The sequence below is a fragment of the Dysidea avara genome, chromosome 2, assembly GCF_963678975.1.
Source record: "Dysidea avara chromosome 2, odDysAvar1.4, whole genome shotgun sequence".
Taxonomy (NCBI): domain Eukaryota; kingdom Metazoa; phylum Porifera; class Demospongiae; order Dictyoceratida; family Dysideidae; genus Dysidea; species Dysidea avara.
The window spans coordinates 21,194,834-21,211,051 of NC_089273.1; the positions used below are offsets into that span (position 1 = coordinate 21,194,834).

General features: G+C 36.3%; 1 protein-coding gene across 1 annotated transcript; it reads left to right on the top strand.

The window, feature by feature from the left end:
- Positions 1-1,936: 1,936 nt before the first annotated feature.
- LOC136246829 (nidogen-1-like) lies at positions 1,937-11,156 on the top strand. The gene is made up of 4 exons (XM_066038399.1): positions 1,937-2,247; positions 5,560-5,865; positions 7,799-8,153; positions 10,789-11,156. Exons 1-4 carry the CDS (start codon positions 2,056-2,058, stop codon positions 11,025-11,027), a joined length of 1,092 nt encoding a protein of 363 aa, XP_065894471.1. The 5' UTR covers positions 1,937-2,055; the 3' UTR covers positions 11,028-11,156.
- Positions 11,157-16,218: the final 5,062 nt, after the last annotated feature.

A 16,218-nucleotide genomic window follows, 5' to 3' on the forward strand; every position in this document is an offset into this window, starting at 1 on the left:
TGACAAGTCTGGCATGATCACACCTTCTTTTGTGTGTGTGTGTGTGTGTATGTGTGGGTTTCTTTATGTGCAAGGGAGTACTCTGTCTACTAGGGTACATGAGACTAGCATACTATTTTTTGCTATGCCAGTTACAATCACCTTTAGATGGTCATTTAACCAAAATTTCTGTAGTTTAAATTTACCCATTTGCATTAGACCATGCATAAGTGGGCAACCATAAACTAGTCTAAAGTCACTTTCTGTGCGTCTTTGTCTTCACTGCCTATCAAAGAAACAATATTTTGTTTCTTTAACAGGTAGTGAAGATGTTTCTTTAACAGGTAGTGAAGACAGAGATGCGGCACAGAAAGTGATTATGGTTGCCCGCTTAAGCATGGTCTGATGCAAATGACTGTTAGTTTTTGGCTGCTGTTGCAATGATAGTTTGATGGGATATTCTAACACTCACAAGTTTATTCAAGCATGTTCATACTAGTAATGATACCTGCCATATTTTGATTGATACTATTGTTTTGCTATAATGTGTTACAGTAATTAGCTTGTGAATTCTGGCTGCTAATGGATCAATCATCACCATCACACATGCTATATACATTGTTGGCAATATATGCACAAGCACTGAGATACATGTGAAACACATTTGGTGTGGAATGTGACAGCATACTATGTTGCCATGTACACCACACATTACCATTTTGTGCATGGCCGGTGATATCAGTAACATTCTTAATCCATGAGACCCAAGTTAGCACGCACAAATTTTTATAGAAACAGTATGTGCTTGGCATTATCTGCACTTTTAAATAAAAACCATTTGTGTGTGCCAGCATTGTATTAGCACTTGTAATGATACACCAACAACAAGGTTATATGCAGTGTTGGGACAGTTACTTTTTAAATGTGACTAGTTACATATTACATATTATTTACAACTGAACTATTTAGTTACAGTTACAATAATAAAGTAACTATAATAATATTACATATTATATTACTTTGTGTCCAGCCTTAAGCTGTCACGTGTGAAACTACCACTTTATCACGTGACATGATTGTCAGTGTTGTTGGGCAATGTGCAAATCTTTGTTATAAACAAGAAGCTGGTGAATAAGCTTCATTCAGTAGGCTTCATTACTTCTTAGTAGCTAGGTGTTACTCAGTGGATTACTAACAAGATTAGTATAACTTCGTTACTTAAAATAATAATATTACGTAATATTAGACTCTTACAATAACTTCATTACTTAGGTAACCAGATACATTTGCAGGTAAAGTAACTTGAGTTATATTACCTGTTTTTACAGCACATTTTGTTTCACAAAAGTAATAACTCTTATGTAACGTGTTACCCCCAATACTGGTTATATGTACTGTAATTAGATGACCTCAGCACCACCTTTTTATCAAAGCCAAAGTTTTTAGTTAAAAGTGCCATTTTCCCTTGCTGGTACAACTATTAAGGAATTTATGAAGTTATAGCGATAGTTAAAAAGTTATATTTGGTCATGTGAGCAGCCAGTGATCTGCCTGCTAAATTGGAGGATGAGAAACTTAGTAGGACTTTATGACGAGCAAAAAAGTATGTGCAGGCTGAACTAACTGTCCATTCCAGAGATACTCTTTCTGTAAATTGAAACTCGCCATGTTCTTACAAAGCTTCTAGCAGTGACTGAGAAGTCTAGTGTTGGCATTGTTTAATCACCTTGATGGAATGTGGCTGGAAGTGACCCGTCACACTGGTCTCAACAGTTGAGACTGTTGAGTAACAATGTAGAGTGTCGAAAATGATCCAGCTTGGTTCACGAGACTAGCTATCCGAACAAAAAAGTACTGAGTGGAAAGATTTGCCTATATGTTTGTGGTTATAGAAAAGTGAAGAGGTATGGAAAGTATGTAATAAAATGGATGGCTTCACGTCTTGTGATGTCATGATAAATTGTTGAAATTCGTATAATGAGCCAGCAGAGACGCATTTCGTAGTTATTCACCTTGTTCAATGGTGACAGTATCTGGTGTTATAGTTGAATGTGAATGTTGTATTGAATTGTAACAATGAACTTGATAGTGATTGCTAGCAGCTTGTTGCTTTTCGAATTTACTGCGGCTGTTCCGATTGATATGTTTTATAATTTTGGTCTCTTCCACGGTGATAAAGCACTGCCTAAAGGGTTTATGGAAAGATCTGAACGAATAAGGCTAAAGGGTGGATTCAATTTTCTGGGAGATCGAATCTACAACATATGGGTGAGTTCATCTTCACGTAATTCACTCAGCAGCTAGCTATCACGTACAGAGTTATTTATGGCTAACTATACGTTTGTGAATGGTGTAACTTTTTTTGTTGTTGCCAAATATTCAATCGCTTCCATAAAGATTAGCCCTGAGTTAGTACTGTATACGTATAGGTGATGCGCGTCTGCATGCCGGTAGCTAGCCGGCTCTGGCTTTTATACGGACTGAACTTGCTGTAGGTGTGCTTATGCTTTAAACAATAGACACACTATTGGGAATTATGTTGTACAATATGCAAACCGCGAACGATTGTTTGGGAGTGGCAGTTTACATAGTGCGGTGTGGTCAATTAACCATCGCACCGACTTTCTCATGGCAGTTTGCGTTGGTGAGTGCGCGCGCGCGCGCCTGAATTGATACTGCAGTGTGCTAATTCTCTGGCTCCGGGCTCCTGTAGCTGAGGGCTTGATTATGAACATGTAGATCTGGTGGGGATGCATGAAGTGAAGTGCAAGCTGCCACCAGTGATCACTAATATATTTGGTGGGGCTTTTAATCTAGCTATGATGATGCTGTAAAAAAAAAAAAATCACACCAATAATGTGCTAACTGCTGTTGTACGTTAGACAACCTTGTCAGCAGTGAAAATTGATATTGCAGCTGTAACTATTGGGAATTCACTGTCACTGCAGTATTGTTTAAGCAAGAGTTGGTCCATTAATTTGCAACAATTTACAAATTATTTTCAAGATGTCAAACATTGAATATTCAGCCCTGAATGACTTGCGAGGTTTAGTTGACACACTGTAGTTTTTGTACAGCAATATTCATACCTTATCTAATGATATTCAGCATGCGCAAACTTATTAGTCAACTAGAGACTGCTTAGTTTTTGCAGAAGGTTATTATAATAGTAATTGACTGGAATTCATTGCTAAATTATATTTATTGTTTGTGCTCCATGCATGTGTGACCTTAAGTCATTGATATTTGTCTCATTTGAAGTATATTAAGTTTAGTTTTTTTGTCTTATCTAAAACAAATTAGTCAAATAGTGCAGTAGTACTTCATAATAGAGACCAAGAAGGTTTGCATTTTTTGTGGAAGACATCTACTGATAACTATAGCTTTACCTATTCTTCACGGTGACTTGACAGGCTAAAATGTGTCTTCACAATGACAATAACACTACGGGCTTGATTTGCTTTACAGTGCTGCTGCATGTGTACAAAAGCATGTGTCTAACAGAAAGCAAGACATACAACACTGTAGTTATGGTCATTATACAGTAAACTGAAGGTCCATCAGTGATGACCTGTTATTTATTTAAAAATTAAGCCCTGCTGAATGTTGTTGGAAGGGTTTGGGATCACTCTGTAGACATTTCTGGGCTTGACTATACCTATCCAGCACTGCCAAGCTGTCATGAAGGAAAATGAGGCTGGCTTTAGCATGGTCAGAAAAGCCAAAACCTTCATAATCCCTACAATAGATGAATAAAAAATTGGAAATTTTAAAATAGGAATAGGGATCGCTGAAAAAAGCCACAAAACAAGAAGGGATCGTCAACAATGCACATACTTACACAGGTGCTCATGGTTGATTTCATTAATAGCTACTAGACAAATGTGATAATTGTTTTTAATAACTAAATTTTAGAAACCCTACTAATGTTGTAGAGCTAGAAGCTTTTAATGTTGTTTAATGATGTGTGAGCATTGCTATATGCAAGTAGCCAATGTGACTAGCATATCAGTAAACACTACCTTCACTGTCCATTGAGTAGCTGCTAGTATTACCAGTAATGTTTTTAAGGACTCAGCCATAGATGTGTATGCCCTTTAAAATAGTTTTGAGCCATATTTGTATAAGTAAGCCATCTTAATGTGTTTTTTGTCGTCGTCTCCCACTCTGTAGTCAAGAAGGTATGGCTATAGTCATTTGATATAAGTGTGTGCACATAGTTTTAGCATTCAATAATGGAAAGTAAAATGTAAGATGTATGGTTGAAGCACCACTATAGCATGAGGTTGATCCAAGTATTAGCATGTACTAGCTTAGTACAAAATTTTCATGATGATATACCTGACACTATTTGCTGCACCATTAATACTTTTTATGTGCATATTACCTTGTTAATTCAACACAATTTTAGCAAGTTGAAGTTTCACTAATTCCTTATTGGCCAAAGTATAGTGTGTGTGGCTCACCATAGATATGGCTTGGGAAGAGCAGTTTTGTAAAAGTAGACTATATAGCTGTGATGGGTTTTGACAGCGAAATTCCATAATTTATTATATTCATGTTGAGTCCTCTGTCATGGTCAATAAAATACCAGCTTTCCCAGCATGTGGTTTTCTACAGACTTTCTCCCTTTTGTAAGTTTGTGGTTATGGAGAATTTATTTTTATGGCTTTATGGTTGCTGTGTTTGCTGTTTGGTATCTTAGCATTTCCCCTTTTAAAAGTGCCTACCCTAAAGTGTTTTTATATGATTACACACATGTACAGTTGTGAAGAAAGTAATTCCTATTTATACCTTTGTCGTTTGAGTTTAGTACAGTGTAGGTTTATAACTTCTCTGAACAGTTGAAAAAGCACTTTATAGTTTTGCATGTCCATTGATTGATAGCATTGATTATTTTGCATGCCCGGCTTACTTTGTAACAGTTGGATGTTGTTTGGAGATTATATGACATACACAGTATAAGTGGATCTACACTTAGATAATTAAGTGATTAGGATCTATAAATTATGCTCACCTATGCGTGTTTACTTACCAATTAATAGTTGTAGCTCGTATAATTACCTTCTCATAATCTGAATTAAGTGTGTTCACTGCAAAAGTACAGTATGTTAGTCTCAGTAAACTACTGTGATTTGTGTAGTCCATAAAGCTTGAAGTTTGTGTACATTCTTAACTATATGGGTGACCCAAATCCTTGATGCTTGAAAGTATACTTTACAAACAATGCTACTGAGATATAAGTTACTTTTTTATCCTTTTGCATGTCGTACAAATGTTGCTATAAGTTGTCATAAAATACAATGTACAAATTATACCTAGTAAATGTTCATTGCCTGTGTTTTCAGTGAATTTTGCGGTGCTGTGTTTACAGGATTATTGAATACAATCAATTTCCAAGGAGTTTACCATTTCAATTGTATAATTAAATTCAGTTGTCAAGACATGGTGAAATCTTGCAAGCTTTATTGATTTTAAAACTGATGAAATCAATGTATTAATGTGAAATCAGTTAAATTTTTTTGAATAGTGATGGATTCCTTGGTAACTTTAGTCTATACTGTCACATTATTTGCATAGGTTACCACTGATGGTTACTTAGCATTGGATCACTTTACTGACCAGTTTGCATCAGAAATTAATCCATTTCCCTCTCCCACTGATGGATCATTAATTGCACCATTTCTAGCAGATGTCGACACTTCCGGAGTAGGAGACATCTACTACAGGCATATCACTGATGTTGATGATCCTACTTTAAAAGCTATTAATCAAGATGTTAGTATTGCAAACTTTGGGAAATTCAACAATGCACCCTTTAAGGCTAATATGGCTGTTATTGCTACATGGGATCAAGTTGGATATTTTCATGGCCATTCAGATAAGGTTATTATTGTTATGTGTGCAAGTGTGCATACTGTCATCTAAAATAAACTCCAGTACTGTATGTAGGTTGACTGTTAAAGGGTATATATATATATATTGGTAGTTGTACACTGTATTTGAATGGAAAGGATAGTACTGTGGAAGATTGAAAGTACTTCTAATAAAGCAATTGGTGATTGTAATGGATTAGCTACGTGTGTTTCACCTATTACTGTACAGCATGCCTAAGTATGAAGGCAATTTAAATGAAGAAATAATAATGATCTTGCTTATGCTTGCTGCACCGTAAACAAACACATGACACTTATACCATTGGGGCTACAGAAATTATATTCAAACTCTCCATGAGCAAGGGAATATAAGTTTAATTGATTCAAGACTTGCTTTTAATTCCCTGACTAATGGCTCAATTAAAAATTGCATTTATCGTGTGTAATTTCTTTTAATGTCATTTCTCCAAAAGGTCTGGTTTTTGCTGATACAGTCACATATATATTAAATAAATATTTTTTTTACAACAAAGACAAAACAGCAGTAAGAAATAAATTAGAACAAGTTGATGTTGTGCTACTTCTAAAAAACCAGGCGCCATGCAGCTAGCTAACTCATCTGGAATTAACTATAGACAGTATATGCTACTATGAATTAACCAACTATATATTACTATTAATATTTTTTACAATAGGGTTAGTTTTGGGTTGTGCAATAACATTATTAGCTAATTCTCGTATTTTGTAATTCATGAAATATTCATAATTCGTTAATTTACATTGCTATGCACTGCTAAGGAAGCGTTTGGTAAACAAACCGCTTTTACCAACATATTATGCACAGAAGTATCTTCTAAACTGTTTTATAGTGTGACTAACATTTTTTTCCCACAAATTCTCTCGACAAAGCCTCAAAGCTACTCTTCATTTTCGTTCGCGAACATAACGGATATGCCCCCTTTTAACTCGAAGCGATAGGCTATTCCTGGTAGTGCACGAGGCCTGCACCATTGTTTTTCAGTTGCTAAATGCCTGAAAACCTCAAGGGGAAGGTAGTCTGAGGAAAGTCATCACACCTGTATTTCAGTCCGCCGAAAAGAAACCACCTCAGAGCAAAGTTCACCTGTGCAGAAGTTTAATATAGACTTCATTTCACTTTTACTTCTTACGTAAAGCTGCTTTTACCATTATTTAACGATTTTGCTCACGTGGGTGCGTACGGACAAACATAGATAGGTAGATAGGTACACACACAAACACTTTTACGAAAACAATTTCAGTAAAGTGGGCGCGCACCTGGTTTAAAAACAAATAAATAAAATGTTAGTAAAATATGCTGAAGTACCAGAGTTTCCTTGGCAATAATCAGATCAGTTATTGGTTAAAATCAAAGACAATCAGGTAATCTAATCCGTTAAATCTTGTACTTATTAGTTTGGCTAGTTTAAGTGGTTTACAATGTCACCCTGAGTAAGTATTTCTTTGTATCACTATCACCTTTCTTCACTTCAGGTGATTAAATCAGTGAAGAAAGATCGAGTTTCTACTATCTTTTCGGCATGACTTTAACAAATGCGAATAACATAATTATGTTCTTGTAGGTTTACTGAAATGAAATAAACTCCTCTTAAGGTGGTAAATAAGATGATAATCAGCCTTTCTTCACAAAGAACAAAGCGTTTATACGTTTTTTTAAATAATAATAATACTCAAGTATTTTACCCATTGTAATGAATGCTTTATACTGTAAAATTATGCTTAAGCAATTATGTCAGATTTTTACGAATCCAGTCACAAATTGATAAATTCTGAGGTTTTTATTACAGAAGATAACTGTTATTGCTTGAAATGTTTACCGCTTGAATTATAACTTAAGTTATAGTATATGTATTTAATAAGTACAAGAGACCATCCAATACTTTGATATTACTGCCTTTTAATAGAACAATACATTTCAAGTTGTACTGGCCACTGATGATGTAAATGCCACTATTGCTATTTTCCATTATTTGGACAATGGATTAAACTGGTACCAGTTTGATGCAGACTTTTATGACTATTCAGATAATGATTTAAGTGATAGTCAAGTCCAAGTAGGTTTCAACAAAGGAGGGACGAGTGGTGGTAGTGTTACGTCTCTGATGAAATATACACTCACTCCAAAAGTGATTGAACTTGATAAAGGTTCAAATGCTGAAATACTAGGACAATGGATATTTTCAATTGGTGATGATATCATTAGTGAACCTGAACTAGGCTCAGTTAAAGGTGCTGGTAATGGTACTTCCATGCCAGGGGGTATGTTACTATGTTTGTAATCATGTTGATTATATCTGTTTCTTAACTGCTATTATGTCTATTTTATACCAGCGCAATTTCATTTTGCTATTCGCACAACTGGCTTATGGTAGTTTCAAAGCTTGCTTACTTTGATACAACAGTCGATCTAATGGTATTTCATAATTCTCCTAGTAAAATTTGTTAGCGTTTACTCTGTGAAGGAATTTTAAGTGTAATGACCGTGATATTAACTACATAAAATCCCTTTCATCATTGTACCGTTGCTCTGTAAAAAGATAATGAGATATCACCTGTACAACATTAGCACTGCTAGTATCTTAACCAGATGGATGGCTAGAGCGTAATGGCATCATAAGCAAAGTACTATGTAACATCAGGGCTCAACCCAGAATATTAAGCTAGGGGGGGAAAAGTAAGCTGCTTCGGATTCTAGGGGGGGTCTGTGAGCATGCTCCCCCGGGAAGTTTTTGAAAATGTAGGTGTAAGTATACTCAATTTTGGTGAAATTTAACTGTGATGCCATTAAATATTAACCATTCGATTATACAACTTAAACCTTTCCATTTCTCAAGGCTTTAGGTATAAACCTAGAGGGGGCAATAGCTAACCCAGGGGGGCCTGTTCCCATCACCCCCCCCCCAGATTAACCCCTGAACATGACTGTTCTATTAGAATGCATCTGATATGCAGTAATTAAGTAAATGCTTTATAAGAGTATTTCAATCGTAGTGAAAAGTCATCAGCAAGAAAGAGCAATATTACTTAATAATAAGCAAACTTATTATTTGCTTTAAAAATGTTGGTGCATGTTTGCTCAATAGTTTTAATAAAATTTATTTTGGTGTGAGCATAATTACAATTTACATTAGTTGACATCAAGATACAGCAGTTACCTACTCAAATAAAACAGTCAGCAGAATCATACAGTATAGAGAGTTACACTTTTTTGACCATAATTTTCTTTCATAATAGCTTGGCAGCAGGCTAGGCATTAAAAAAACATGGTGTTGATTGGTTATAATTTATGGTGGTTTCACCATCGCATAATTGTGACTGACTGAACAAAAAAAACTGGTCATATTGAAAATTTTGTTTTGCTATTAAAATGTACAGGTATAATGTATTTAAATGAATCACATGTGCTACATATAAAATTACACACGTTTTAATCATTTCAGTGCATGCTGATACAAAGCTCAAAGCAATATAATCTATGTACTATCAATTTCATGTTTGTAGAGTGTATAGCAAAGCGAAGATGAATTATGGGCATTTGTTTACGGTGCAGTAAAAACAAACTTTGCCACCGTCATTTCTTTGAAAAAGGTCTCCTTTGCCACACAGAAAAGTACAGGGAAAACACTTTACCTTAATGGATTTGCCAGTTTATGGTAAACAGATTGAGCTATGTCCGTCTTCACAGCTTGTTTCAGTCATGAGTTATGATCAATTAATTAAGCAACTGTAATTTATTTTCCTTTATTGTCGCTGTACAAACAGTACTTGTTATAACTCCAAGACTATTCATCATTAAAGACCATTTTGTAATGCTACATAATGGGTGGAAAACAAAGCTGAAAACAAAGCGGAATGCCTGTAGTAATTGATAGTTGAAGTAAGGAATGGATGAATTTTATACCTTATATTGTTATGCTGATACCTAATTTGAGCCCCTTAGTGACAATATACAGTACCACCCTAATGAAATGTCACAAGCTAAAGGGGTGTGGCAGCCGTTTCATTCATAGTTCTTTAGAGATGGCAGCCATCTCGTTACTCACAAATGAAAAAGCTGCCATTCAGAGTCAGTGGAGACACCTATATTTAGGGGGCTTGGGGCCTAGTTTGGTGATGCCATGGTTTAGTTATAAGTCGAAGACCCAACAAAAAAAAAAGGTCATTAGGCCAAATTATTAGTTTCTCATCCTCCTGTACTCAAAATACCAATGTGGGAGGGTGAATTTTTGTTTTATTTTTACTAACTAGATAGCTAAATTAGTTAGCTAAAATGACTCAGACTGTAGTTTTCTTAGACTGCTCTAGTAAGGTACCAACTTAAACAGGTACTGGATGGCTGCACTAAGCCACCAGTGGTGCAAAAAATCCTTGATGAGGTGAGGAAAATGTAAGTTTATGTGGCCTTACCTTCTGGCAATAGTTATCATCTACCAACTAGACTATATCTCCTTATTTATAACTACATATGTAGCTTGCTACACTGCTCCTTGAAGAATACAGTGACTGCTCTATTAGAGTATCTCGAATGATGTACAGTGATTAAGCCTAGGCTCTTGATCACAGCTACAGATAATTTTTAGGGGGTCTAAGCCCCCCTTTTTTCACAGGGGCTGCAGCCCCCCTTCTCCCACCACCCCTGCCTTTATTAGTGAGTTGTTTTATCGCACGCAGTTAGTGTTCACAACATTGCATTTGGGCAGTACCATAGATGTATTCTGAACTAGCTATGTTGTATTTTATCAAGTACACAAAGTTTTATGACCAAGCTGTTTTTTTACACAGGGTATTTCTTTTGTGGCATATATTAAGCACAACATCTGTTCATATGTATCCCTACTTGTTAACTGCTATCGAATTTTAATAATGTATTATAGTATCATTTTTTTGTTATTAGTTGTTTGTGGAAAATCTGTCCAAAAGTGTTTAAGAAAAGGTAAATGTAAAAAACGTCTAAGACAGTTCAGGGCATCTTGTAGTTATTTACGGGAGGAGGATTCATCAGTGTGCTCATCATCTTGTAAAAGATCTGTCAGAAGGCTTATTAATAATAAGCAAGGAAAAAACCTTTGGTATTGCACATACCATTTTGGATTTTGGAATAAATTAAGGAATGCTTTTAATGACAAGTGTTAACAATTTATATAATTTGATACTGACACTAATATTGTACAACTGTTCGCTTTTCATTTGTAATCAGACATCATGCATGTTTATTTTAATGTTCGTATATTCATCATGTGGTTTATTATTTTATCATGTTGATACATGCAATAAACTATATAAAGATCAGTTAAACCACGTAGGGAGTATCTAGGGATTAATAAAGCACATACCTACCAAATACTAACTATTTACAGTACATACAGTAAGTAGTGGTAGCTACATGTATGATTGTACTTTATACTGTATAATGGTGATGAAAATAAGAAAGAGCATAGGGAATCAAAGGCTGGACTCTTAAAAGTCAATGAAAGTGATTGAATTTTAAATAAGAGCATGACTTATTAAAATCAAAATACTATAATAAAATAATCAACTACTATAATGGAACATCTAACGAGGCACTGTTGCTAAAAGGAAATGTAATGGTTGAGTCTTATAGTCATACCATTCTGATCATCCTGCCATACCAAAGCTGAAAATTTCTATTGGTGCTTCAAACACAATAAGGACTTAGTCACATGTGCTATTTTGAATCCATAATGTTGATATGGCCCTGACTGGCAAAGGCTCTGGCACAGTTATATTCACTTGTCTTGGATGGCAAAATTATATTAGCAGGTTTGATTTGAAGTATGCCTACAACTTAATGGTATTTATACCAACTCTTACTACGTGTACATATTCACAATTAGAAGGGGCCAAAATTGCAATATATAGTCTAGGTAAAGCGTTAAAGCTGAATTATAGTCTTTGCTCTCTGAAAATGTATGAACAATTCTAGAGTAAAATGCACTTTTTGTATTGAACCACTATATATGTACAGTATGTCAAAAACCAAGCTATTGAGTAATAGAAATTAAATTGTGGGATATATGTGCGTAGCTAAATAAAGTCATGTGTTACAATTGTTTACAAAAAAATGAATGCATGGCTACAGATTGAAAACTGGCTGCAGAATATATAAGAAAACAAATATTTAGGGAAAACAGCTACTATAGTGATGGATATAGATCTATATGGATGCAATAAAATGATGATTATGCCTGCAAAGGTCGCACTGTGATTTTATTAACCATAACAGGCTTATGATAAGAACTTTTTAGTGCCAGGACAAATTTCCTGACAAACATGTGGTTGGTCAAACAAACATGTATAATATATGTAGTTGGAAGGGCACAGTAATACACCTGAATATACTGTACAGTATATAGACACAAATTCACTGCACTTTGCCTGTTGTGCTGCCAAGTAGACTGAGTGTTGTTTGCCACAGCCACAAAGCTTTGATTTATAGTTGGGATTTCTCAGTAGAGCAGAGGGTGGTCCCTCCCTTGAGCTGCAGGAATGTAGCATCTCCTAGCAACCAACCAGTAGTCATTGTTAGTATAGACACTTGAAACAGTAAAGCTTCTCCTTATACAGGGGTGTACTTTAAAAGACATGGTTCTTGCCTATTCCAATTATGGTCAGACAATAGGCAATTTGTCAGGAGTTTGTTGGTTTTCTGACAAGCTCTCCCATAGAATAATTTCTGTGGTTGTTACAGATTTCAGTCACTGGCTAGTTTGAAAACAAGTACTATGCGCAAGGGACTGCACTTGTAAGTTTTAGTAGGAAAGGAGGGCCCTTCACTTGAGCATTCATCAGACTACAATACAAATCAAGCCAATGAATGCATTACAATTTTTGGTGCTCTAGCAAATCATCTACAACACTGATTCATCAATGGTATACCTCTACTAGGCAAAGTAAATTATTCATAGTGCATGGCTCTTTACTGTGGATATTTAGTCGATTGAATACTTGACCCATAGCTATAGTTTGTGCTGAACATGTCACTCTCAGTGGTTTAATTTATTACCACTACTGGATATCATTATTCCTTGGGGAGATGCAATCATTTTGTTAGTTGTGCATGCATTATAACTAGCTAGCTGTTGGAATATGGAAACAAACTGACTGTGTCTAGTTTTAGACTCAACTATAGTATGTTCATGTTGAGCTGAATCCTCAAAAACATTTAACAACTCATGGATGCAATTACACATAATCTTGAAATTGGCTCATTTGTAGTACTGCTTGACCCGCTAAAAATATTTCAAAATCTTTTTGTTCAAATGTTTGACATAATATTTACGACCAATCAAAATTTGAATACATTTCCTATGGTGAAGCCGTATAAGTACAGTGTCCATTACAGCCCTTTGCCGAACTTGTAATGGAGCCAAATCGTACATGTCTGCTGTTGACACCTTTGCTGTTACCAACAATCATCTGGTTGGCTGAAATGTTAACTCTGTTGAGAAAAAATCCACTTTTAATTTTTAGCTGTTGTTCAGGATTCAGCTCAACGTGAACGTACTATAGTAGCTTTTCAAACAGTTTCTTGAATAGCCTTCTCGGTCAAGATCAGCTCCATCAACCAGTAACCATGTATGTATCAACTATGAAATAATATACATGTATTATGTATGTATTGTGTAATATATAGTTATACAACGGCCACGAGTGCTCTGCCTGTTATAAACGCACGAGCCTGAGGGCCGTTAGGCCCAAAGGCAAGTGCGTTTATACATGCAGAGCACGAGTGCACGTTGTATAACTGTTAATAGTGTTATGTACCACTCACCTAATAGGTGGGGAGAGTCTCACAAGACAGCTGTAACACTTATAAAGGCCAGGTTTCTAACATCGATTGTGGGTAACCAAGCCGGATGTTGCGATGACGTTCCCCCTGCAGTACTGCAGCCACCTGAGATATTGGGGGAAGTCATCATCAGAAGGCTTTCTTTGATGTTAGAATTTTCAATCCAACTGCTCCCAGTTATCGAAACACAACGGTTTCTTCCTTGTACAGAAGGTTTGAAAGAGATAAACAAAGGATGTATGAACAGAGAATAAGAGATGTTGAAATGGGCTCATTCACTCCATTGGTTTTCTCCACGTTTGGAGGGATGGGTAGTGCGGCTACAGTTGCTTATAAACGTCTAGCTTCTATGCTATCTACTCAACGGGGCCAATCTTACAGCAGTGTTGTGTCATGGATTAGATGTTCCACCAGCTTCTCTTTGCTCAGGTCAGCAGTGACCTGCTTGCGTGGAGCAAGGTCACACCGTGGCAGCCCTGTGACCATTGGAGCACTTGACCTTGCTATTTCGGAAGGCCAAGTGTTGCCATCTCATTGATTTTTTTGAGTTTACAGTCTTTTTGTCCAGCACTTTTACCATCTGGTGCTGGGGGTGGTGGAAAGGGGTGCAGGCACCCCGGGAAAAAATAAATAAATAAAAAAGATATTGAAAGCTAGTACGCTTGTATCACTAACCTGCATTCGCTGTTCGACTCTCATCATGTAGTGCTCAGCATGCCAGCGTGATCACTCAATCGCCATATAGACTAAGTATAGTCTCGTGCCCAGACCGCTTTTTTTCTTTTTGTATGGGGGCGGAGAAAAACCGTTTTTTTTTTCCTTTTTGTGTGGGGGCGGAGAAAAAAAGGTTTTTCTCCGCCCCCACACAAAAAGAAAAAAGCGATCTGGGCACGAGACTAATAGACTAAGCGCCAGACTAATCGCCATAGTGATTCTCTCGAGCAAAAAAAAGTAGCTAAATAGACGTTTTAAGTAAACAAAACCTAACTACTAAACGATGCTAGTCTAATTCTTACTATTCACACTGGCTAAACTCGAATCAGGTGGCATGACAAAACTGGTTACCACAATCGAACGTAAAGGTTAGTATTATTTAGAATATATTTGTTTTATTGAGTCATTGTCGAAATGGGCTACAGTTTAATCTGGGCTAAGATGGCACCAGACTAGTAAGGTGTATAAGTACGTTTATATATATATATATATGTAGACTAGAGTTGTGGCCACCCGTGTTGGATTTTTCGATCGCCATTGGCTGCTTGTAAACATTATACGTATTGGTGACGTTATGGCCCACAATCGACCTTTACATGTCAGGCTATAAAAGAATTCGAGTGATCTGTGAAGTGTCTTTCCACCTATTAGGTGAGATGTCGTAGTGGTCTTCGCCACCGGCACTTGTGCTATGCTGCACAAAACCGCAGCCAGTGCAATATCTGTATATTGCACTGCGGTCGGTGCATTATAACTTATAATGCACTCGTTGTGGTCTAAAAAACCGCAACGAGTGCGTTATAAGTTATAATGCACTCGCTGCGGTCTGCAGCAGTGCAATATACAAATTATGGCACTGGCGGTGCCTTTGAACTGCCCACGCAGAGTGGTACATATATGTATCACCGTGTATGTATGGTCTACCCTGAAGTCTATCTGTAGAGAGTTCAGCAACAAACAAGTCACCTTGAGGTCCTGAGAAGAGTTCAGCTACAAGTCAACCCGTAGACAGTTCAGCTACAAACAGTTCACCTTGTAAAGAGTTCAGCTACAAACTGAGACACCCTGTGGGTAATTTAGCTACATTAGAATTCAATCTGTAGAAAATTCAGCCACAAACAAGTATCTTTATGGAGAATTCAGCTACATTAAGAAGTAGTTCAGTAGAAATAATTCACCCCATGTGATGCAGTATTAGTGAATAATTATTGAATTTCATCAGCAAAATATTCAGTTCTTGATCTCTTCCTCCTTTCTGCTGTAAAGAGAAACAAACAAGTAAAAGAGCTCCAATAGGTTGGCTTTGAAATACAAAAAGAAGTGAAATCTAAACCAAAACAGCCAAGCTGTAAGTAAGTGTGGCCCTTAAAAAGTCAGTGTGAAGAATATTTGAAATCCAAGGTGGCGACCAACACTACAAAGACCATTATTATTATTATTGGGGTACTGGTGAGAAGGAAAAGCCTGATGCGTTTCAATTGTGGTGAGTTCTATGTAGTTGTATTTATATGTAATACTGAGTAGTAACTAACTGGTAGTGTGTGTTGACTGTGGTGTAAGGCTGTCCACAATCTGTAACTGGTAGTAGGTGTTCTAAGGCTGTTCATAATCTGTAAATGATAATTCTACTGTTTCCACCATTCTGCTAAATCTTCTTTCCTGCCAAGACAGTAGTTATTGACAAATTTTAATTACAATTCAGGTGAATTTGTGTTGCCTCCTTCACTTAAACTGTAGTTAGCTATTAATTGTATTTTTTTTGTCTTGCCATTATCCTACCATTTTTTGGCCACCACCTTG